The sequence below is a fragment of the Pelophylax lessonae genome, assembly GCF_965119305.1.
Source record: "Pelophylax lessonae genome assembly, chromosome: 3".
NCBI lineage: Eukaryota > Metazoa > Chordata > Amphibia > Anura > Ranidae > Pelophylax > Pelophylax lessonae.
This window is the reverse complement of record NC_138770.1, coordinates 97,452,199-97,479,053: the sequence shown is the minus strand read 5'-3', so window position 1 is coordinate 97,479,053 and position 26,855 is coordinate 97,452,199. Positions and strand designations below refer to the sequence as shown.

Sequence of the window (26,855 nt, the reverse complement as noted above, 5' to 3'; positions counted from 1 at the left end):
CAGTTCTGTATAAAAAAAAAAAAAAGCTAAATATCACTCTCCCTTAATCTCTCACCTCTATGGTCAGTTCTAGATTTATTCTCCAGGGATTAGCCACAATGTTCCCGATTCAGCATAGGACAGACATCTCCATCCAATTAAATGATTACAATGTGGTCAGATTTATAGCTCCTTTTAGAAGTCATATAATAGAGTCACTAATTTTTACTAGTAAGGCTTACTGACCCACCAGGAAATGTTACCCATGGATTTAGTAGTTAGTGGACGTGGCACGCTGGTAATCATGGGTCTCACTAATTGGACTAAAGCTGAAATTGCTTTCTTATATAACCAATGCCGCCATCTTGTGCTATAACCAAATATCATAGAGTACTTACACTTCATGTATTCATAGTACTTGTGTGAAAGTCGTTATTGATTATAAGAACATCAGAAGACAAAGTGACTCTGAATACCTCCCAGTGAACAGCTGAGTCAGATTTAACCCCTTAATTACACTCACCTCTCCAGTCAGCAGGCTGAGGATCTCCAGGATGAGGTTCAATATCGTCTCATTCTGGGGAAATTCCTTCCTTACAATCTTCACAAAACTAAAATTCTGCTGATTCCCCATCATGACATCCTTGTAGAGATCCTTGTGTCCTTCTAAATACACCCACTCCTCCATGGAGAAATAGACAGTGACATCCTGACATCTTATAGGAACCTGACACACACAATGATACAGTCACCATCCAGACACATCCCTTGTCTGTTACTGGATAATGTCCCAGAATTCCCAGCACCGCTCACCTCTCCTGTCAGCAGCTCCATCATCTTCTTGGTGACTTCTAGAATCTTCTCCATGTTGTGTCTCTCAGGTTTTAGGGAGTCACATGGAGGCACTGTGATGGTCATATGATCTCCTGACTTCAGAGGAGGAAATCTCTGTATTGAAGAACCAATAGGAGTATCATGTTAGAATCCCAGAATCCTCCTCACCTCTCCGGTCAGGTCTGTGTTTTATTAATAGAGATATAAGTGATGTCATGTGACCTCCCAGAATACTCCTCACCTCTCCGGTCAGCAGGTAGATGATTTCCAGGGTGAGGTTTAGTATCCTCTCAGTCATGTGACTTCGATCCTCCTCCTTCCTCATTGGTGCCGTCAATTGATCTATACAGGTCTCCTTGTAGACGGATAACTCTGGGAAATTAAAGTAGAAATTATTTAAATCATATTGGTCACACAATAATAGGATGTGGATGTGAGGGGGGGTAATAGGAGGGTTGCTGGACATTTAACCACTTCAATACCAGACACTTTCACCCCCTTCCTGCCCAGACCAATTTTCAGCTTTCAGCGCTGTCACACTTTCAATGATAATTAGTCATGCAACACTGAACCCAAATGAAATGTTATAATTTTTTTGTAGATAGAGCTTTTTTTGGTGGTTTTTAATCCTTTGAAAAAAAAAAAAAATTCCTAGTTCCTGTTATTTTGCAAATAAATATTCTTCATAAATTTAGGCCAAAATGTATTATGTTACATTCCTTTGGTAAAAATAACCCAAATCATTGTATGTTATTTAGTTTGTGTGAAAATTATAGTCTACAAACTGTGGGATATACAGTAGATTTGAAAATTAATCAGTTCTGATGTACTGACTGCATATATCATTTCTTGAGGTTTTAAAATGCCAGGACAGTACAAATACCCCCCAAATGGCATCTTTTGGAAAGTAGGCAGTCTAAGATGTTTAGAAAGAGGCATAACCATTTTTTCAAGTTGTAATTTTTTTGGAAAATTAAGAAAATTATATTTTTCAAAGTTTCAATTTTAACAAGTTATTTCTCACACACCACATATGCATACTTTTAATGACACCCCAAAACACATTCTGCTACTCCTCCTGAGTATGCCAAATTCCACATGTGTGAGACTTTTTCACAGCCTAACCACAAAGGGAGGCCCAAAATCTAAGGAGCACCTTCAGGGACAGACAATACACATATCATTTCCTGACTACCTATTACATTTATGGAAGCCCTGGAGCACCAGTTAAAACACCCTAAGGTGTTTTTAAAAGCTACAGTGAGTATTTTGAAGATTTCATTTTATTGCCACATGGTTTTGGAAAATGCAGAAATAATTTTTTTTTTTTTTTTTTTTTTTTACACAAAGTTGTCAGTTTAATAAGATACTTCTCACACACAGCATGGGCATACTAAAGCCTTGTACACACGCAACAAATTTCCGCCGACCGGTCGTCTGTCTTTTGTCCAGAGTGGTGTCTTGTTGGTTGGAATGTGCTCTAGACTGCACACGAATTTTGTTGACCGACAAAAAATGACATCACTACGTCCGACGCTACAAAAGAGGAAGTGAGTTTTTGGCCGTGACCCTTCTGGGCATCTCGCGCTGATTTCGGTAGCATTTGTTTGGTTAACAACATTTCGCTAGTTTCCGAGACATCGTTCGAGAAGCAATTATGGAGACCGAGGATTCTACTCTTGCTGTTGTTGGGCTGGGAGTTATGGCTCTAAGCCGAGTTCTTTGCAAGAAGAAGAAAAAAGAGGACCTCCTGGACCAAAAATTGGTTGCTCAACCGTGAGCAATTTTCCCACATGTCCTTGCTGCGGGAGCTCCAGGAAAATAATCCTGATGACTTCAGGAATTATTTGAGGATGATGGATCCAATTTATCACCGTCTTCTTGCCTTGGTGTCCCCCTATATTCTGAAGCAGGATACATGTAGGCTAATTGCAACATTGAGATATCTTGCAACAGGGAGAAGCCTGCAGGATCTCAAGTTCACCACAGGCATCTCCCCCAAGCTCTTAGAGTCATCATCCCTGAGACCTGCTCTGCTATCATTAAAGTCTTGCAGAAGGACTATATCAAGGTATGTTTCTTATTTTTATAATTTATTCCATGTATTTGTCATGTCATCTTAATTTTGATTATTTTGGATGTACATCAAATTACAGATTTCATTATTTTTTTAACTACCCTCTGGCCTCATGCACATAGTAGTAAAGCTATATATTTTCCTAACCATTTTTAAAATGACCCACTAACCACCTCAGCATTTTCTCCTATGTGTCCCTAAATGCATAGCCTGTTAACAGTATATTGTATCTGTGTCATTTTCTGGCTTTCCCAGAACCAATTATTCCTTTAGAAATGTTTTTTTTACATAGTTTATGAGGTTTATTAAAGACATCAGTCCATCCATTCAAACCTATGATTGTTTATGTTTAATTTCTGATGTAAAAACGTTCAGTGGGCACAAGCCCTTAATGATGTTTAAAAGCATAGTTTTACCCACCCACCCATGATAAATGTAAAAGTCAGCATATACCAAAGCTGTAGCTGGTGAATTACAATATTATGATATTAGGAGGTGAAAAATAAATGTATGTAGATGTCATACCCCAAAATTCTAAAGATTCCCTTCATGTTGTTCTTATCTTAAAGTTGCATAAGCATTTTTCTGCCAAATGTGTGTGTAATAATGTGATATGCTCAAGCACTAATTATATTTAAAATTTTTCCCCACAGTTTCCATCCAAGGCAGAGCAGTGGCAGGAAATTGCTGGCCAATTCCAGGAGCAGTGGAATTTTCCCAATTGTGGGGGTGCTATTGATGGCAAGCATGTCCGCATTGTCACATCACCTAATTCTGGCTCCTATTACTACAATTACAAAGGTTTTTTTTAGCATTGTCATGCTAGCAATTGTCAATGCTAATTATGAATTATTTGTTTTTGGACATTGGAAAGAATGGCCGCAATTCTGATGGGGGAGTCATTGACCAAACCGCGTTTGCTCGGCGGCTTCAAAATGGCACTCTCAACTTGCCATCCAGGGAGCAAACAATTGAGGGTGTCAATTTTGTTTTTGTGGCTGATGATGCGTTTGCGCTTGGGGAACATCTTATGAAGCCATTCCCTCTGAGAAACCTCACCCACGAGCAAAGGATCTTCAATTACCGCCTATCCCGTGCTAGAAGAGTGGTGGAAAATGCCTTCGGGATAATGTCAAATAGGTTTTCGACTTTTCTTGAGCTCCATCCATCTGGCATTATACAAAATTAATAACGTGGTCCTGTGTTGCTGCATCTTACAGCAGACATATGTCAGTTTGCAGCCAATTGAGAGTGACCCTGCCATGCCAGGGCCGAGTGTAGAGGCTGAACCACGTGTGCCTGTGGATCCAATGACATCTATGGAAATAGCCCGTTCTGGCTTGCCATCCAGAAGTGCCCGTGATGTTAGTCCCCCCCCCCCCCCCACGGCAAGCCAAATAAATATTATAACACACATTGTGTAAACATTCTTTAATAAAACACATTCACAGGGTTAGGGTGTTGTAAAGTGCTTAAACACCAGACTCTCTTTGGTGAGAACATCTAGATTGCTTGCTAGTCTTCTTATTTATAACTTCACTTTATAACTTCAAAAACTTTTTCATATGCATAGGAACCCTGTATAAAAAAGTATAAAATTTTTAAAAACTTTGGGACACCTTTTGCACATGATCAGGTATTGGCCAAAAAATAGGCCATACAATTTTTTAAGAACATTGGGAAAACAAAAAATATCCCAATTAAAACCAAAAACCAATAAAAATAAATAATCTTAAAATTTTGCTAGCAGGTCAACAAAGTCACGCATTTTGCTTTGTAATGCTGTAGCAGCCTCCTTAATTTTTTCAAGTTCAGAGCAACACTGCAAAGCCTCAACTGTCATCCTGGCAATTGTACAACTAGGAATAACATGACCTGTTAATAAAAAATAATATATATTAAGTACATAACAAGCAACTAGATGAGGTCATAATATGTAAACATTTGGGGTCAAGTTCATCATAAACTAATTAATAGTACCTACCCTGTGCATTGTTGTGTGTAACCTGCTTGCCCTTATGACACCTATACTACTATGAAAGTACACAGTGCAAACATCATGTTCTCTTTACACTGGTGTCTGTGGCTCATAAACGATTCCACCTGTTGACACAAACAGCTCACTACACCTCTTCCTCTCCCATGGTATTGCACTTTATACTATGTACATTAGCACTGTATGGTTTCAAACCTTGCTAATGTAGCAAACAGGTAGTTCCTTTGAAGCATTACATCAAAAACACCAAACTAGAAATACACTAGAAACAACATTAGAATAATACTTACTTGGGCACAAAACAGGCTCCCCAACACTTGGTTGTGTTTGCTGATTTTTTGGAGACTCACTCCGAATGATGGCTGGGGATCTTGGAGCAAAGATTTCCAGATCTGATCCGGCTGGAGGTGACAGATCCCATGGCTCAAATGAGGGAACCTCGGGGACATCTGGAATGTCCATTTTGTCTGAAATACAACAATAGAAGGTTAAACAATCATCCCAAAATCACATTTTTCGTCTCCCATTTCTAAACATTATGTGGCTACCAACCTTGATGTTGCTGTGGTGGTATGCTGATTTGCTGCACACTTGACTCCACCATGCTGCACTCTGGACTACTTGCCACATTGCTTTCCTCCCTAGTGGTCACAGTGTATTTTCTTGAATCATTTTCTACATAATAAAAATGTGGCATGTCAGAAAATTCACAGGAGGGAAATTTGCTATGACATGGTGCACTGCTTGACAGCTATTTTCCCAGAAAATATTCTGACATTGCGGTACTGCTACAGTCACTGTATACTTCCCTCCGCCTTGCACTGGCTTGAGGTAGTATAATGTAGAACTCGGTAAAGCTGTAACTTCTACTGATACACACTGTACAATTCAGGGCCCAACTGTTGGTGCCCCCCTTTTACCTTGAACTCTTCAGGGTCCACTGACTACCCCCTCTGCAACTTCAGGGTCCTCTACCTAGGTACCCCCTTTTCAGCTAGCTGATAACTGGATCCCAGAACCTCTTCCGGAGTGGTCCCCTCTAACTTCAGACAGACCCCCAGGGGCAATCCTCAGTACTCACGACTTGTGTAGGCTGCGGTTAAAATAATCAAACAAACATGACTGTTTAAATACACTATAACATTATAATAATTTGTTAATTTCATCAACAGGAAAGTGTCAATGTGGAGGAGCCAAGTGGAAGCCAGGCGTCATTGGAGCAGTCTGTATCCACCCAACCTCCACAAAAACGCAGCAAAAAAACCCAAAAATTTGGAGGAGGCCACTGCTTCATTTCTCAGCCAGGCCTCTATAGCCCTGCAGAGAAAGCCAGATGAGGCTGACTCATTTGGCTTTCTCACTGCAAATAAATTGAGGCTAATGAGTGAGCAGCGGCAAAGGGCAGAGCTCCTCGTCCTACAGGTCCTCAATAAAAGGTGTCTGTGGAGAAATCCATGGACACACGCACCTGTCCGATTACCAACCACCCCCTCCACCACAGCAACCACAGCCACAACCTCCACCACAGCCACAACAGCCACATGACAGTCAGTGGCAATATTCCCCTGATACCCACCTACCCCAATGGTCACATGACTACACATATTTATAAATGAAAATAATTTAGAATATGTTTTTTCTGTTACCCATTATTATTTATTTATAAGTTATTTGAGGAGGGAATGCCCTTTTTTTCTGTTATATTTTGTTATAGAGTATCTCTATATTTATGTTTGAATATCTTTATTTCTAAAGTAAAGAATATGTTAAAAAAACTACTTGGCTATCTTTATTTGTTAAAATTGAGCATATTGGGAGTAGGCAGCAATATATGTTTTATACATTAATGGAAAAATGAATAAAGGGACACATCAATAGTTAGATATTTTCCATTCATAAACCATTGAGAATGGTGAAGAGTTAATCTTTTAAATAAAAAAACATGCAACATATAGAATAGCCAAATCATTATCATCATCATAACAGAACACATGCCTCTTTAATTCTAAAGTATAGAATTATGAGCAGCAGCTTCCTTCTTCTCACATTAAGCAAGATGAGCATGTGCACCGCATTTAAAATATTTATTTGCCTGCCGCGAGATGAAAGTTCTTTCTTGATACAATGGCTAGTTTTCTTGACAAAATTCTTCCTGATAGTTATTTGCTTCCGATCATGCGTGTTCCGATTTTAGATTTTTGTCTGACGAAATCTGTACTGACTGCAGGAAAATCGGACGTTGTGTTGACGGTCGACAAAAATTATATAGCCTGCACACCAGGATTTTTGCGGCCGAAAAGTCGGAGTCGGTTGTCGGAAGCATCATACTAACAATCTGAAAATCGGCAGATCGGTCGTCGGACGAAAATTCACGGCCGAATTTCCACTCATGTGTACGGGCCTTTAGAATTACACCTCAAAACACATTCTGCTACTCCTCCTGAGTGTGGGTATACCACATGTGTAAGACTTTTGACTGTGTGAACCAATTTTATACCAGGCAATATGTAGCACTACCCCCATGAGGGCCGCAAGTAACTAGTTCCCTTATTCCTACACAGCCAGGCAACAAGCATTTTATCCAACTTGACTAAAGCAATGCACAGGCAACCTCCTTCCAATGCAGAGAGAGATCCTGGACGGTTCATCCTGGATATGGTCAGCCTTTGTGGATCAGTAGCAAAAGCCCTTTACGGGCTAGGAACTTTCCGGCCCCTTTGGAAACAGAACTACATGCAGAAATATCTCCTCTCCCTGCAGAATTGCTGCCAGCTCCACAGCCTGCAGACATTACCAGTCGTACTGGCTGCTCCAAATATTTCCCAGGACAAAGGATAAGGGGGTAAGCACAGTGCTGTCTTTTTGAAAGCTTGCTATGTGTGGCAGTCTCTCCCCTTGTGAATCCCGGGGTGTGCTGTCCTCTTTAATCCCTGCTGTCCCTTAGGCAATATTCCTTCTTAAACTCCACTGTTGATAGAATCTTTCCAAGCCAGCCCGAGCCCAGCCTGGAGGTAAAGACCCCCCAGACCTAGGGGATCTCTCCTAGGCCACTGACAGCTTCCTCAGCACTCCACATTCCACCCGACTCCCCTGCTGGCCTGGCTCCACCATATTTAAGGGCCAATCTAGCCACCCTCCCAGGACATTCTAGCTGGGGATTGGCCAAGTTACCTCAAGTAAGCAAATCAGACCCTCCTGGCCTCTGCCCACTAATCTTCTATACGTTTCTCAAAACTTCCAGATCCAGGGGGAGGTACCGGAGACCCACATCTGTAGAGTCATCCAGCCTGCCCTGCAGTAACCCTACCTTATTACAGACTCACACAGTTACCATGAGTCATACCAAAATAAATGTACCTACCACTAGAGGGTGCTACAATTGTATCTTGTGTATTACACAAATTGGCCAATTGTGTAAAATCCAGTGTATGGCAAAGGTCACCTTTGTATGAACAATTAGGGAAGTAGGGAATGTAGCTTAGTGTAGTGTCCCCTATAGCAGTCACAATTTCTATAAGTCAAGCAAGCCTAGCCTATGGGTACATGGCTACCCCCAGGAATGTCATGTCCACTGTCTTTGGTGTTGCAGGAATGTAGTCAGCAGGATGTGCAGATAGGTCAGTTCAGGCCACAGGAAAAGACATGATCAACAAACAGGCAAAGGATCAGTCCAGGCAGCAGGCAGAATCATGGTCAATACACAGTCCAGGGTTAGTACAGGCAGCAGGCAACACTGCACTGGAGTGGTGATGAACAGGGACACAACTACTAATGTGTTGGTGATTGGGGACACTAACACATATTACTAGATTTATCTCTAAAATGAAGAGAATGTTCCGACCCCATAAATGGCGAAATGTTCTGACCCTGAAGGGGTTAATATACAAATAATAAATGTTCACTCAGAACTTTGGACCAAATATCTAAACCCACAACATGATAGTTCCAATAAAACTTTCTGATAAAGTGTCAGACAACTCCTGGAGTAACCTGGCAGCACTTACTCCCTGACTGGAGATGGCTAGGTGTGCTGGGCTCTGTAGTCCAGTGGTGCCTGTGAAGCAATAGAAACCTCTATAGCAGTAAATGAGGAATACCAGCAAAAGGAGCAGAAGCACTAATCCACCGCCAGGGTCCCGATCACAGATACTCCGGTTGATGGCAGGACAGATACCGCTTAGATGTAACCAGAGAGGGCGCTCTCCTAACCTGGTGACATCCAACGTGTTTTGATTGGAAAACACCAATCTTTGTCCAGGAAGGCTATTGGCAGGAGAAGAAAAGTGCTCCTACTCCCGCCCAGATTCCTTAATCATTTATAGCTGAGAATTACATCTTCTATATCACAATATATCACTAAATTCATACAAAACTGTATGTATAATAATCAATAACTGGTAAAATGATTAAAAAAATACTATAAAAATGTATAAACCAGATGAATCAAAAGCAAACAGCTCAGTATCAATATTCAGTCCAGTCAGAGTAATTGTATTCAGCTGAAAAATTCATTTTTTGATTCCCATCTGGATGTCTTTTGATAACCCCCCCCCCCAGGTTCACCATCCCATCCCCCATCCAGTCCCTTTCAGACTCCTATTGTGAGACTGGTCATACTGTCCTTATGAGGGGGCGCTGATCATTCCTGTGTAAAATATTACAGAAATCTTCCCTAATCCCGACCTTTAATTATCATTTCATCCCCCCACATACAATGTCTGGAACAGCCATTTACTGACACCAATAACTCCCCTCATGGTACAGACCATAAATTCCCTCATTGTAATATTAGTCTACATTTCCACACTATATATGTGTGTATTATCATCTGCTGGAGATAAAAGACATCACAGTGACTATGGAGGAAGAGGACGGACATGACGGGGGTTACTGGGTGTAAATAGAAAAAGAAAATAAGATCTTATTACCCCCCTCTGCTGCTTCTTCCAGGAATGTCTTGTTTCCTGCCACATGGAACTTCCTGTCTTTTTCCCAGATCACTTCCTGTATGTACCTGACATCACTTCCTGTCTGTATTCCATAGAGACTTCCTGTCTGGATATGAGTGAGATCACCACCTTGTGGAGTTCAGAGGAACTGCAGCTCCAAGGAATGTCTCGTTGTAACCATTCCTTTTAAAAATATCTTACAGGGCTACCACAGACGTTCAAATATAACACAAAAAAGTAAGAAAAAATAGATACAGTTCTTATGTAACCAATTGTTTAACAAACATATTTTTATTACATACAGAAAAGTCTTAAAGAGACAGAACCCAATTTAACAAAAATGTATAGCTAATAAAACAGATACCCCATAACTGATCCTTTTGGTGAAAAAAATGCAAAAATACACCAAAAAACATAAATATATATATCAATCAACTCATAATACAGATGTTAAACATAAATTGCAAGGATGTAACTTCACATAGGAATGGTGGTGGTGGAGATCTCACAGTAAGAACACTTCCTTAAATGCTTATATACTGTGTATATTATATATATATATATATATATATATATATATATATATATATATATATACACACACACACACATATACACATGATACAAGATATAAATACTTTCACTGTTTCACAGTAGAAATTATAATTATATTACAGTAGCGATTATCTGCTTTTTTTTTAACTATAAATGGCTCTTTTTTATTTTTTTTAACCCCATCATGACAGGTGATAAAAAAAAAAAAGCATGCTGCTGCTACTAAATGTCTTATGCTGCCCATACATGGATTTTTGGACATCTATATTTATACAAATATGATTTGTATATTTGTTGAATGGACGAGGGTTTAAAAATTCATCATTCAATTTTAAAATGAATATAACTTCTGAGCAAAAACCACATACACTATTTGAACATTTGTTTGATCGAGAAGTTTTCCATTCTGCTCCTTCGAATGTTCCTCTCACTGTGGTTGACAACAAACACCAAATGGACCCCACTAATGGTTAAAAATCGGCTGAATGTTTTTTACATTTTCTAAAAAAATTTAGTTTGTGTATGGCCAGCATAAGTGACAGCAGGCGCAGGGACCTTGTATCAAGCTACCTGCCTATTAATAAAGGAGTGTGTCATGAATATTATATACCAATCCGGTCTGAAAATTTGAAAAACAGTGTTTTAGGTCTTTTCAAATTTAAAAAATGTTGGTCTGAGTCTAAACCTCCAATAAATATATCTGTCTCAGAGTGGATTAAATATCCATCTATATAGCTGGATATTTATATTTACGACTGCATATAGATATTTAAGAATATTAACTAAATTATACACCAACCTTTTTTTTTGTTGAGGGTTTTATCCGATTAGTTGATTAATCGAAACAATAATCGGCCAACTAATCGATTATGAAAATAATCGTTAGTTGCAGCCCTACTTCAGAGGAATGGTGTGAAAGTGGGAATTTCAGGAGAACCCGAATCCGAATCTCATCCCTCGTTACAAGAGACTGCTAAGATGAGAAGATGATTGGTGGGAAAGGTGACAAATCTCTAGAATGAAGAGAATTTTCCAACCCCGTAAGTGGAGGAATGTTCTGACCCTGAAGGGGTTACTCTAGGTTTCCACACACTATATATGTGTGCATCATCATCTGCTGGAGATAAAAGACGTCACAGTGACTATGGAGGAAGAAGACAGACATGACGGGGGGGGGGGGGGGGGGGTAACTGGGTGTAAATATAAAATAAGATCTTATTACCTCCTCTGCTGCCACGTCCAGCAATGTCTACTCTCTAATTCCTCCCGACTCACCTTTCACCCAAAAACGTCCTTTTTATACCTGACATAACTTCCTGTGACATCACTTTCTGTCTATAACTGACTTTACTTCCTGACTTCCATAGATACTTCCTGTCTGGGTAGAAGTGAGATCACCACCTTGTGGAGCTCAGGAACTGCAGCCCGAGAAACATCTCCTAGTGTGAACACGGCCTTGTGCTGTGTGTGTATGTACTGTATATCCTTATAGATGGGGGTCATCTCCACTCCCACCAAGGGGGAGAGAAATACATTACTGGCTATTACCATCGCACGCTCATCCCCCCCTTTCCTGGCCAGGCAGGCTGCATGCTCGGATTAACAGTTGGGTATTTATGGACCCTTTTAAACACCTACTAGATTCACAGTCTGGAATGTAATTTTGGGGGATTCAAAATTTGGGGGTGTGAAAGAAAAAAGTCTTTACCACTTTCCGACCTCCCTATAGCAGTATTATTGCTACAGGGCGGCCTTGCTGCTCAGAACCCCGTATATAAACGTGATCCTGCACTTCCAGGTAGCGTGCGCAAGTGCGCGCTTCCGGCGGCTCACTAACACTGTGATTCTACACAGCACGTCCCGCAGATGCAATGTCTGCCGGCACCCGCTGATCATTCGGGAACACAGGCAGAATGGCAATCCGTCTATGTAAACAAGGCAGATTGCCGTTCGGTCAGTAGGGAAGGCATTGATCCTGTGTTCCTGCAAAGTAGAGGCACTGATCCATGCCTTCCCCTAGTAAAAGCAGCTCCCCAATACAAAAACACTGGCTAGGCACACATTTAACCCTTTGAATGCCTCTTCCCAGCCAGTGTCATTAGTACAGTGACAGTGCATATTTTTAGCACTGATCACTGTATTGGTGTCACTGGTTCCCACAAAGTGTCAGTTAGTGTCTGATTTGTCCGCCGCAATAAAGTCCCGCTGTAAGTCACCGATTTTTGTTTATAGCACAAAAATTAAAAACCGCAGAGGAGAATAAATACCACCAAAAGAAATCTCTATTTGTGGGAAAAAAAGGACATCAATTTTATTTGGGTACAGCGTCACACGACCACGCAATTGTCAGTTAACAACTTTAGCCTCGGAAGATTTACCCCCCTTCATAACCAGGCCATTTTTTGTGATACAGCACTGCATTAATTTAATTGAAAATTGTGCGGTCGTGCGACGCTGTACCCAAATAAAATGGATGTCCTTTTTTTCCCACATATAGAGATTTCTTTTGTGGGTATTTGATCACCTCTGTGGTTTATTTTTTGCGCTATAAACAAAAAATGACCGACAACTTTTTAAAAAAAACAATATTTTTTACTTTCTGGAGGGCGGCGCCTGTAAAAACAATCAAGCGGCTGAACAGCCCATATGATTGGTTTTACGGTGCAGGGAATCACCGGCAGAAAAAGAAGATATCTGAATGATGCCTGTAGCTCCACCCATCATCCAGATATCTTCTTCACTCAAAGTCCATGACGTCATATGAGGTCGTTGGGCGGGAAGTGGTTTAATACAGGAGAATAATGTCCGCGCCCCCCTAATCATCTGCTTATTTGTAGAGACATAAACCATTTGGAGTGCCAGAATCCCAATCTTCTTCTCAAGTGGTATAATGTCAAGGATTTTACAGACAGAGGAAATTAGCTTTTCAACGTTAGCAAGCTTGTTGTGTGAAGGTACTTCTTCATTATAATGACAATGTGGGGGAGAGAAATCCTCTGCACCTTCCTCCAGTAGGGCATCCATATCCTCTCCATTTCCTCCTGTCTCTGCATCCTCTACGAATGGCATATAGGGATCTGACTCCGGTTGGGAAGCTGGATCGGGAGAAGAGGTGGAGAGATTTAGAGTTCTGGACAAAGATGGCCGTATTAAGATGTAATCTGTCCAAGGAATGGCGACAGAAAATTCTGCTTTGGTCAGGTAGCCCACATGTTGTGTGTCTGAGAAAGAGCTAGAACCAGAAACGGACATTGGTGGTAAAGCATGGACTTTATGTCACCCTATACCTCTGGCCATTACCCTATTATTCTTCAGGATAGAATCAATATTTCTCATTCCATCTTCCATTGCATTGGAAGAGAGGCAAGGCTCATTATCAGGGCTTGTTTTCCCAGAGAATAGGTGCAGGTACTACCCCTTTCTGTGTCCTTACCCACCTCTGAGTATCATTCCTTGGTTCCATCCCCCTTACCACCTCCGAGCACCATTCCTTGGTTCCAACCCCTACCCACCTCCGAGCACCATTCCTGGGTTCCAACCCCTACCCACCTCCGAGCACCGTTCCTTGGTTCCACCCTCCACCAACCATTTCTTGGTTCCACCCCTACCCACCTCCAAGCACCATTCCTTGGTTCCAACCCCTACCCACCTCTGAGCACCATTCTTTGGTTCCACCCACCATTTCTTGGTTCCACCCCTACCCATCTCCAAGCACCATTCCTTGGTTCCACCCTCTACCCACCCTCAAGCACCATTTCTTGGTTCCACCCTCTACCCACCTCCCAGTATTGCCCATTTAGACAATAAAGAATCAGGTATCATTTTGTGGGGCTGAGTAATTTGTATGGAGTTTGGTAAAGATAACAAGAAAAAAACAGTAAAATAGATTCCCTGCCGGTAACGAAAGACCCCCTAATAACAATGGACCACCCATAACAGAATTCCCCCCTGGCAAATAATAAACTATTGGCTGCAACAACAGGTCTCCCCACAGCCATCATCAATAGACCCCTCCCAGCAACAACTGACCCCCAGAAAATGAAGACCCACCCCCCAGCAATAGTAGGTCCTCCACCAGCAATAATAGACATCCTCAGCAACAAAAGACCCCCCCCTGCCAAAATAGATCCCCTCCATCTAGAATAGACCCCCCAGCAGCGAGCATCAATAGACCCTGCAGCACACTCCAGCACCTTGCCATTACAAACAGTCAGTGCTACAGGTGCCCTATTTGTGGTCCCCCGCGTTGCCGCTGAAAAAAAATCCCTGCTTATTATGCTGGAAAACCTCTTCCTCTTCATAAATGCCTAATCTGACATCCTGCAATTCAGGAAGAAGTGTGCCGGTTGGGACAAGGTGTTGACCACTAAGACATTCTGCTGCTCTGTCCTTCTGTTCACTTTGCACCCCTCTTCTAGAATGAGCTTCTAGCTTAACCACCATTGAGGAAAATGCTGACAGAAAATTCTGCTTTTGTTAGGTAGGCCACATGTTGTGTGCCTGAGATAGAGCTAGAACCGGATACAGACATTGGTGGTAAAACTGGGTCCTACTCTGGTACAAGAGACACATTGTCACGACATGGTTGAGTATTGAGTGGACCTTTGGCAGAGCCAATGTCCTGTGATTTAGAATTGGCTCCCTTTCTCCTGGTCTCCACCATAGCTACAAGGGTATGAGGGTATCCCCCTGTGGAGTACTCATGGAATAGGGTGCAGCAGATAGGGTACACTGTGTCTGAAAGGAGTAGGCGGTAACTCAGGTTTTGACTGTCCTGCAACAAGTGGTGAAAGGGCACCGGAGTACCTTATCAAGACTCTAGGTGGAAGTGGCATTAAAGGGTGTGACCAGTGGTGTGACCACCTGAGACTGAGCTCTGAATTTTAGCGCCAAGTTTGAAAAGCTTACGCCGTTAGGGGAATACATTCCAGACTTAGTAATGTTTTATAGAGTAATGGTAAAAGTTACAGGGTGACCCTGTCTTATCTGTCTTGAATGCTGGACTGTATGTAAGGTCTATCTTTACTCGAAATGGTCCTTCGGCATACCCCCGAAGAGGTCCTCAGGGACTGGGTTCAATAGTTATGAGGTTCCATAGTGATGAACTACAACCCTGGACCTGTATAGCACCCTGTGGCTAACTCAACACATTGCACCAAGTGCCATAGGGAGCATCTCATGCTGGATCCAATGCCTGAAACAACATTACAGGGCATTTCCAGAGCGTGGGGGTCTGAGTAAAGCTCCCAAGGTTGCACCAATCTGGGTACACTGCTTTTGTGTAGACAGTAGAAGACAGTGAGGGCTGATTGAAGAATCAGAAGATAAAATAATAAAGAGGAAAATAATAAACTAGTGAACATAAACCGCAAATATATCCCATTCTAGGTTGGTGCACATTATTCTGCTCACACAATCAGTGCAAGTCCAGCTGGTCACTGAGGCATCAAAAGAAACTTGAATGGACAACCATGCTCCAACCAAATACTCCTTTATTAGATTATATCCAGAAGTGACAACATGGCAGGAGAGATGAGATTGTCAATGCGTTTCACACTACAAGCATTTAGTCATAGCAAACCCGCCATACTGCTTTCTCTCTATTTAAACATACAACATCAATTACCATATTAATTAATATTTTAGCTGAACATCATAGACATGTGCAGAATGGAAACATTTGTTTTGTTTCAGATAAATCTGTTTAGTTATTTTATTTCGCTTTCTAGAACTTGTTTCATTTCACGCTTTGAGAACGATTGGAATTCTGATCGGTCGAGAAACGATCGACTGAATCGAATTGTGTGTGAAGAAATAGCTGGTTGTTAAGCAGGGGGTTGGGAAGCCGGCCGCCCGCATCCTTACCACCCATGACTCATCAGCTGTCAGCGGGCTTCCCCACTGACAGATGAATGTAAAGAAAAGAATGCGGGCATTGCCCAGCAATAGAAAAATGTTTAAAAAAAAGGACCTGGGGTCCCCCCCTAGTCTATACCAGGTCCACGCCAAAATGTAAAAAAAAAAAAAAAAATGGCGTGGGGTCCCCCCAAAATCCATTCTAGTCCTTTACCTGAGTTTGGCAGGGGAAAGGGGGGTCAGGAAAGGGGGACAACAAGTGCCCCCCTCCTAATCCATACCAGGCCACATGCCCTCAACATGGGGGGGGGGTGCTTTGAGGCAGCTCTCTTCCAGCCAGCCACCCACAGCCCCTGTGCCAGCCAGCCACCCACCACAGGGTGCCAGCCAGCCACCCACCCACCACAGGGTGCCAGACAGCCACCGATCCACCACAGGGTGCCAGACAGCCACCAACCCACCACAGGGTGCCAGGCAGCCAGCCATCCACCACAGGGTGCCAGACAGCCAGCCACCGACCACAGGGTGCCAGACAGCCAGCCACCCACCCACCACAGGGTGCCAGACAGCCACCGAACCTCCACAGGGTCCCGACAGCCACCCACCCACCACAGGCTGCCAGACAGCCACCCACCCACCACAGGGTGCCAGACAGCCACCCATCCACCACAGGGTGCCAGCCAGCCACCCACCCACCCACCACCTGCTTAACAACCAGCTATTTCTTCACACAGAATCGGTCGATAATTTTTTTTGACTGATCCAAATTCAAATCATTCTGAAAAGTTGGAATTAGTTAGAAAACGAAGAAACAAAACAAATTTTAACAGATTTCAACAAAATTCATTACAATTTCATTTGGAGATTTGGATACATCCGAATCTAGGAATAACCAAACATTTGTCTGAATTTGTATTTGCACCGAAATGAATTTCACGTGTCTAACACTTAATGGCCACCCGCTAACAGCTGGGCTCCCAGCCAATGCAAATGGCCGCCGATGGCAGGGCCCACTCTCCAGGCATGGATCCTCTACATATGTGTGCCATAACACCACTCCACTGATAGCTGGGGACTCAATGACCATTCGGGACATCCTGGAAGACTTCTGGATACCAAAGGAAGCTTTTATACAAGCTTTTTATACAACACATTTATAACAACCAGATCTGTAAGTGTTTGTGAAATCTTCCCGCACAAAATGTACTCAGTCAATGAAAGGTAAGGACTCAATTTTTATTTTTCTCCTGCTATCAATGGCCAACACGGGACAACACTTCATCCATGTCTTTGGTGATCTCTGATCTCCTTATGAAGTGTTTCTTACATGATGAAGATCAGCCATGGAGTATATCTGAGGTGTATATCAGGGTGTGCTTCTTCCCCACATGTCCACCAACATTCATATAGAAGACATTTCCCACACTCAAGGCACTAACACACCTTCAGGGTTGTGTGGGACCCCTGATGTACAGGAAGACAGGACTTCAGTGAGGAACATTTCCCTAACTCAGGACAGGAAAGTGGCTTCTTCCCTGTGTGAGATCTCTGATGTCTGTAAAGATTGGACTTCTGTGAAAAACATTTCCCGCACTCAGGACAGGAATATGGCTTCTCCCCTGTGTGAGATCTCTGATGTCTGTAAAGATGGTACTTCTGTGCAAAACATTTTCTGCACTCAGGACAGGAATATGACTTCTCAGTAGTGTGCAATCTCTGATACATGGAAAAACTGGACTTCAATGAAAAACATTTCCTGCACTCAGAACAGGAATATGGATTCTCACCAGTATGCAATCTCTGATGTGTGGAAAGAGTGGATTTCCCTAAAAAACATTTCTCGCACTCAGAACAGGAATACGGCTTCTCACCAGTGTGCAATCTCTGATGTGTGGAAAGAGTGGACTTCAATGAAAAACATTTCCCGCACTCAGAACAGGAATATGGCTTCTCACCAGTGTGCAATCTCTGATGTGTGGAAAGAGTGGACTTCTCTGAAAAACATTTCCCGCACTCAGGACAGGAATATGGCTTCTCACCAGTGTGCGATCTCTGATGCACGGAAAGAGTGGACTTTGAAAAACATTTTCCGCACTCAGGACAGTAATACGGCTTCTCCCTGTGTGAGATCTCTGATGTTTGTAAAGACTAGGCTTCTGTGCAAAACATTTCCCACATTTAGGACAGGAATACGGCTTCTCACCATTGTGCAATCTCTGATGCTTGGAAAGAGTGGACTTCTGTGAAAAACATTTCCCACACTCAGAACAGGAATATGGCTTTCCCCCCATGTACAATCTCTGATGTCTGGAGAGAGTGGATTTCCATGAAAAACTTTTTCTGCACTCGGGACAGGAATACGGCTTTTCACTGGTGTCTTTTATGCACATTAAGCTTGCATTTAAAACAGAAACCCTTCCCACACTCAGTACAGGAGAATCTCTTATCTGCTGTAAGGACAGCCCTGTCCCTCACAGTCTGAGGTTCCTCAGGATAAGAGGAATACGATGGTCCGGCACTGTCCCTCACAGTCTGAGGTTCCTCAGGATAAGAGGAATACGATGGTCCGGGCACCATCCCTCACAGTCTGAGGTACCTCAGGATAAGAGCAATACGATGGTCCGGCACAGTCCCTCACAGTCTGAGGTTCCTCATCCTCATCATCCTCCTCTTTTATCTCTGCTTTAACCTCAACTTTAGAATCTCTCAGGTTTCCATTCTGAATATTTAATAAAAATGACATCAATTGTAACAATGCAGATAATGTACAGATACTAATGATGCTATCAGTGACTGTTCCTCATCTACCTGATGATGGTGAGGGATGGTGTGACCTTCCTGTGTGGAAACTCGGGAATACAGAGGATGGGGACATCTCTCTGGTGGGTTCCCATTACTGGATCCATCTGTAGGAAACACACACACTGACTGAATACGGGTAGTTTCTATGTGTTTATCAGATGATGGGGGATCTAGGTGGACCCTCCGTACTGCTCTCTCCTTTATAATAAAGTCTCCTCTTACCCGGTGATGTGAGGGGCTGCTGATTCTCCATCATGACGTCCTTGTAGAGATCCTTGTGTCCTTCTAAATACTCCCACTCCTCCATGGAGAAATAGACAGTGACATCCTGACACCTTATAGGAACCTGACAGACACAATGATACAGTCACCATCCAGACACATCCCTTGTCTATTACTGGATAATGTCCCAGAATTCCCAGCACCGCTCACCTCCCCTTTCAGCATATGGACCATCATGGTGGTCAATTCCAGGATCTTCTGCTCTCTGTTCCTCTCAGGTATCGGAGAACGAGGTGGAGGCACCATGGTGGGGCTCTGGGTCTTGCTCCATCCTCCTGAGATTGGCTCTCCACTAGACTCCTTCACTACAACATAATCCTACAGATCAGGAGAAAGATAAACCAATATCAATCATCTGACATCATCTACATGTCTATAATAAGAACATGGTCTTTTGACCAGACTAGATAAGAGTGATGTCATGTGACCTCCCAGAATCCTCCTCACCGCTCCGGTCAGGACTGTGTTTTATTAATAGAGATAAGAGGGATGTCATGTGACTGCCCAGAATCCTCCTCACCTCTCTCGTCAGGTCTGGGTTTTATTAATAGAGGTAAGAGTGATGTCATTAGAGATGGACGAACATCGGCCGGGGCGGTTCGCGAACACCAGCCGCAAATTTTCTCAAAAGTCTGCGAACCGCGAGTTTGTGGCGGGCCCCATTGACTTTAACGGGAGGCGAACTTTAAAAACCTTTAGGTCATATTTGCAGCCACAAATCAGCCAGAACTGACAGCAGCCGGTAAATACATTGTCTAACACATATAGGGTTCATTCACATATCTGTAAAATGGGTCTACATCCATTCCACAATTTGGCGGAACCTTTACAGACCCATTGTTTTTCATGTCCAGTCTGAAAAATTAGGCATTCACAGGATAAAGAAGTAAGTGTCAGCCATTCCAGGCCTCAAAAATTAGCCCACATGCGTTTACCTGACAGCTAAGAATGTAGTATTCTGTGGCATTCACAGGATACAGAAGTAAGTCTCGGCAAGTATTGGCCCCAAAAATTAGCCCACATGGGTTTAACTGACAGCAAGGAACTTTGTTTTTGATGGCTAGAGGTACTGTAGGCATTCACAGAGTATACACAAGTAAGTGGCGACCTGTATAGGCTCCAAAAATTAGCTCACATGGGTTGAACTGACAGTAAAGAACTTCGTTTTTGATGGCTAGAAGTAGAGTAGGCATTCACAGTACAGAGAACGGTAAGTGTCGGCCTGTATAGGCTGCAAAAATTAGCTCACATGGGTTGAACTGACAGCAAAGAACGTAGTATATGATGGCTTGAGGTACAGTAGGAGTTCACAGTATACACAAGTAAGTGGCGGCCCTTTATAGGCTGCAAAAATTAGCTCACATGTGTTGAACTGACAGCAAAGAACTTCTTTTTTGATGGCTAGAGGTACAGAAGGCGCTCACAGTATACACAAGTAAGTGTCGGCCTGTATAGGCTGCAAAAATTAGCTCACATGGGTTGAGCTGACAGCAAAGAACTTCGCCCCAAAAATTTGCCATTCAATGGACATGAAATGCCTTTTATGCCGCTGTATGTAGCGAAGTCAAGGACCAGGAATTGTTGCGGGTGGATGGCGGTCTGGCGGATATTTGTGGCCTGGCATGAGGAATTTCGATGAAACCTGGTCCACTGGTCTCATGTGTTGAATTCCTCAGAGATCCATGCCTCATTCATTTTTATAAATGTGAGGTTGTCTACACTGTCATGAGCTAGGCGAGTGCGCTTATCCGTCACGATCCCCCCTGCTGCGCTGAACGTCCTTTTGGACAGGACACTGGACGGGGGGCAAGCCAACATTTTCATTGCAAATTGTGCAAGCTCTGGCCTAAAGGTACTTGGAGATGAATATGGAGTACTCATCTCTTTGGAGCCTAGGGAGCCTATCCTGCCTAACAACTGAATTTTTATTTTCGATATCGGTTCCTATTCCACTTCTTATCACCTTTTGTATCACTTGACCCTTCCGGTTTAGATTGTGAGCTCTAACGAGCAGGGACCTCTGGTTCCTCTCGTATTGTATTTTAACGGTAATGTCAGCCATTTATTTTGTAAAGCACTGCACAAACTGTTGGTGCTACATAAATCCTGTATAATAATGATAAAAATAATAATAATACCCACCAAGATCGTTAGGTGTGGCTGCTATGGGATTACAGTGCAGTTTACTTCACTCTGTTCATCTTTCTGACAGTTACTATATTAATAAAATCTTGCATTTCATAACAATCCCCCCATAGAAAGGTAAAAGACTGTTGGAAATTAGAGAAATATTTAATGCAACAAATAAAAGGTACTTATGTGAGGTAGCTACATTAGAAAAATAATTGGAATGAAGTTTTCAAAACATATTTATTTCCACAATATATTTCAATTATTTCAGGTATTTCTAGCCCACTATAATACTGAATCCCTAAAGTAGAGCTAAAACAAAACTTTTTGTTTTCATTTTGGATAGCGTAATAGAGTATTATATCACCTGTCAGGTTTTTTTTGTTTTTGTTTTTATTTGCCTTCTGTGTCCCATAGGAAAGATTTCCATTCACTTCCTGCCCCATAGCCAAAATAGGAAGTGAGAGGAAATCCCTCCAAGGGGGAATCCCGGAAGTTGTGGAAGGAGATGGCCAGCAGACAGACAGTAAGCTTATGTTGGATTGTCAAATATAACTATTGTTTGTATTGTTAAAGAAACAAAGAAAAATGGAAAAAAAAAAATAGACTAAGTGGTCCATCAAGCCGCCTTCCCCCTTTTTTGTAATTTATACATTTTTAAGTATTTTTGTTTTGTTTTTTCTTCCTTTTTTTATGTTAACTTTTTTGTCTGAGCATAGATCTATGTTTGTCCCAAGAAAGTTTGAAGCCACTTGCTGTTGACTGACGCACTTCTTCGACTGGAAGTCTATTCTAAGCATCAACTGCTCTTTCAGTAAAATACTTTTTTCTAAGATTATTGAACTTTCCTCCAGTTAGTTTGAGGTCATGTCCTCCTGTTCTTGATCTTGGTTTCATATTGAAAATACTGCCCTCTTGAACCTTATTCACCCGCTTGTTACTACAATGCTGATGTTCTAAAAGGAAAAGTGTGTACTATGCCTATAGATTTCCTTTAATAAAATAGTAAGATATTTTAAGGGATGTCTGAAACCAAAAACAATCATTTATTATATTACATCTTACCTGCCTTTTTTTTTTTTTTTTTAGCCTCTTTTCACTTTATTTTCACCTGGTGATTCTGCCAGTAACACAAAGCCAGGTGCTCTGTAGTTCACAGAACATAGTTGGAAAGGTTGCACTCTCCAGTTTTAGTAAATCAACCACCTTGTACAGAGTTACAGAACTATGTAAAGAAGGGATGAGAAAAGGGGTGGGAAAGAGGGACAACTGTCCTGGGCACTGTGGTATCTTGTGAGGTTCAGGGGGCATCAGTAGAAGATTGGGGGGAGGGGATTTGTGTTGGGCGGAATCTGGGGGTGTGGCAGGAGGCAAGAATTTTTCTAGAAAGGGAAATATGGGGATGTGTGCTGGGAGTGGTGATTTGGGTGGGTGGGGTTTTGTGCAAGGAGGAGGAGGAAGGGATTTGTGCTAGGAGGGGACATTTTGGGGGGGGTTATGCTAGAAGGAATGATTGGAGGGCATTTGTGCTAGGAGGGGAAATGGGGGGGGGAGGGGATTTGTGCTAGGATAGGTGACAGATTTTATTTTAGAAGGAGGGATTTGATGTGTGGGGAGAGGATTTGTGCTCGGAGGGGAAATTTGAGGGGTATAGGATTTGTGTTAGGAAGGGGGACTTTTTTTGGGAGGGCGGAATTGTGTTGGGAGCATATGTGGAATGAGAGGATTTGAGCTAAGGATGCAGACCAGCACTTAGTTTTTTTTTGGGGGGGAGGGAGTTTTTGCTGACACATAATGCTCATACATCTAGGTGGGGGGGAGATGCAATTCGGCATGTTCGCCCTGGGCTCTATATGACCTTGTCGCTGATGTACTGTATGACATAGCGGAGTGCAGCAATCAGGACCATATAATCTATAACATTTCTTAAAGGCATTCAGTGGTCCAGGCCATGTCCTATATGGTGCAGTGGTCATGACTATGCAGTGTATATAATGCAGCAGTAAGCACTACCTTGAATGTACAACATAAGTATATGCAGTGCAGTGGCCAGTGTACATAGGTAAGGACCAGCTCCCGCGTGGTCACGGACCCCCCCGCACACTCAGCGATCGTCGGGGGAGAGGGAGAAAGGCAGGTGGCTAGTGTAAACCAGCCGCCTGTCATTCTCCCCTGTGTAGAAACAATGATCATACGGTTCTACTATGTAGGACCGTTGATCATTTTTCCTACAGCTCAAGCCACAGCCAATCACAGTTAGAATCACGCCCCTAGGGACACACACAGCCCCTCCCTCTCAAATAAAGTTAACCCCTTCACTGCCAGTGTAATTTTACAGTAACAGTGCATATATATAGCACTGATTACTGTAGAAATGTCACTGGTAACCCCAAAAGTGTCAAAAATGTCAGTCAAGGGTCCGATCTGTCCGCCCCAATGTCGCAGTACCGCAAAAAAAATTGCAGATCGCCGCCATTACGCGTTAAAAAAAAAAACAACAAAAATGACAATAATCTTTCCCTTTGTTAGTAAGCGCGATATCTTTTGCACAAACCAATCAAAATACGCTTTTTGCAATTTTTTTTACCAAACATATGTAGCATAAAACAAATTGGCCGAAAATGTTAAAAAATTTTGATTTTTACATTTTTTTGGGGAATTTCATATAAAAAAATGTGAAAAATATTGTTATTTTTGCAAAATTGACGCTCTTTTTTTGTTTATAGCGCATGATCAAAAAATCGCACAGGTGATCAAATACCACCAAAAGAAAGCTCTGTTTGTGGGAAAAAAAGGACGTTAAATTCGTTTAGGTACAGCTCCGCACGTCCGCGCAATTGTCCGTTAAAGTCACGCATTCCCGAATTGCAAAATACCCCCTGGTCTTTCAGCAGCCAAATCCTCCGGGGCTTAAGTGGTTAAAGTGGTTTTAAACCCAAAACCAAAAATGTGCTATATTTCAGCTTACTAATCATTAGATGTGGTAGCTGCATCAGTTTCTTTTCTTTGGCTTCTTCCCTCTGTTTTCACCTGGTGATCTGGCCAGTAACAGATTTTCTGTATTAGTGAGACACAACTCTGAAGGAATGAGCAGAAGAGGCACAGCAGACAGCAGCATTGTCAGTCTGCGGGGGAGGATAGTGCTAAATGTATTATCAGATTTAGATACACTAACGAATTTTAGTCAAACTGCAGCTCACACTTTATATTCAGTTACAGCAAACATATTTTTTTTAAATCAAAACTGTCAGTGCTCCTTACTGATTTATAAACACTAGGTCCCTACATCCTATTTATATTAGATTTTTGAGGCCAAAGATGGCCAAAAGGAAAGGGGGGGATAAGCAGGATTTTCTTGGTACCATCAACAGGCGTAGACAGTAATGTAAAAACAAAAATCTTTATTACATTTTATATAGAAAAAGACATACAGTATCTGACAAAAGTGAGTACACCCCTCACATTTTTGGAATATGTTACTATATCTTTTCATGTGACAACACGGAAGAAATGACACTTTGCTACAATGTAAAGTAGTGAGTGTACAGCCTGTATAACAGTGTAAATTAGCTGTCCCCCAAAATAACTCAACACACAGCCATTAATGTCTAAACTGCAGGCAACTAAAGTGAGTACACCCCTAAGTGAACATGTCCAAATTGGGCCTAAAGTGTCAATAATTTGTGTGGCCACCATTATTTTCCAGCACTGCCCTAACCTTCTTGGGCTATGGAGTTCAGCAGAGCTTTACAAGTTGCCACTGGAGTTCTCTTCCACTCCTCTATGATGACATCACCGAGCTGGGGGATGTTAGAGACCTTGTGCTCCTCCACCTTCCGTTTGAGGATGCCCCACAGATGCTCAATAGGGTTTAGGTCTGGAGACATGCTTGGCCAGTCCATCACCTTTATCCTCAGCTTCTTTAGCAAGGCAGTGGTCGTCTTGGAGGTGTGTTTGGGGTCGCTATCATGTTGGAATACTGCCCTGTAGCCCAGTCTCCGAAGGGAGGGGATCATGCTGTGCTTCAGTATGTCACAGTACATGTTGGCATTCATGGTTCCCTCAATAAACTGTAGCTCCCCAGTGCTGGCAGCACTCATGCAGCCCCAGACCATGACACTCCCACCACCATGCTTGACTGTAGGCAAGACACACTTGTCTTTGTACTCCTCACCTGGTTGCTGCCACACACGCTTGACACCATCTGAACCAAATAAGTTTATCTTGGTCTCATCAGACCACAGGACATGGTTCCAGTAATCCATGTCCTTAGTCTGCTTGTCTTCAGCAAACTGTTTGCAGGCTTTCTTGTGCATCATCTTTAGAAGAGGCTTCCTTCTGGGACGACAGCCATGCAGACCAATTTGATGCAGCGTTTGATGCAGTGTTCCCACAAAGTTGGAAGCATGAAATTGTCCAAAATGTCTTGGTATGCTGACGCCTTAAGAGTTTCCTTCACTGGAACTAAGAGGCCAAGCCCAACCCCTGAAAAACAACCCCACATCATGATCCCCCCTCCACCAAATGATTTGGACCAGTGCACAAAACAAGGTCCATAAAGACATGGATGAGCGAGTTTGGGGTGAAGGAACTTGACTGGCCTGCACAGAGTTCCTACCTCAACCCAATAGAACACCTATATGATGAATTAGAGAGGAGACTGCGAGCCAGGCCTTCTCATCCAACATCAGTGCCTGACCTCACAAATGCGCTTCTGGAAGAATAGTCAAACATTCCCATAGACACACTCCTAAACCTTGTGGACAGCCTTCCTCCCAGAAGAGTAGAAACAGTTATAGTTGCAAAGGGTGGGCCAACTCTTTATTGAACTCTACGGACTACAACTGGGATGCCATTAAAGTTCATGTGCGTTTAAAGGCAGGCGTTCCAATACTCTTGGTAATATAGTATATATATATATACAGTATCTCACAAATGTGAGTACACCCCTCACATTTTTGTAAATATTTTATTATATCCTCTTTCGTGTGACAACACGGAAGAAATAACACTTTGGGGTGGGGGGGTCAGCCAGTGATCAGACCATACGCCGCACACTGCATCAAACTGGTTTTCATGGCTGTCGTCCCAGAAGGAAGCCTTTTCTAAAGATAATGCACAAGAAAGCCCGCAAACAGTTTGCTGAAGACAAGTAGACTAAGGACATGGTTTACTGGAACCATGGCCTGTGGTCTGATGAGACTAAGATTAACTGCTACATATTTCTGGTATTGCGGCAGATGGATCGGACCCCTAACTGAAGTTTTTGACACTTTTGGGGGGGGGGGGGGGGCAGTGACATTACTACAGTAATCAGTGCTAAAAATATGCACCGTTACTGTAAAAATTACACTGGCAGGGAATGGGGTTAACCCAGGGGTGCTCAAGGGTTAAG

The 26,855-nt window shown here is 42.6% G+C and overlaps 1 protein-coding gene across 1 annotated transcript in view; it reads right to left on the bottom strand.

Moving 5' to 3' along the window:
- LOC309550094 (uncharacterized protein) overlaps window positions 1-26,855 on the bottom strand; it is a gene marked incomplete at both ends in the record, with an annotated part of 286,669 nt that overhangs the window by 219,010 nt on the left and 40,804 nt on the right. The window contains 3 exon segments of the mRNA XM_082250553.1: window positions 17,690-18,363; window positions 18,366-18,623; window positions 19,474-19,648. Of these exon segments, the coding sequence (XP_082106679.1) occupies window positions 17,690-18,363; window positions 18,366-18,623; window positions 19,474-19,648 (1,107 nt within the window).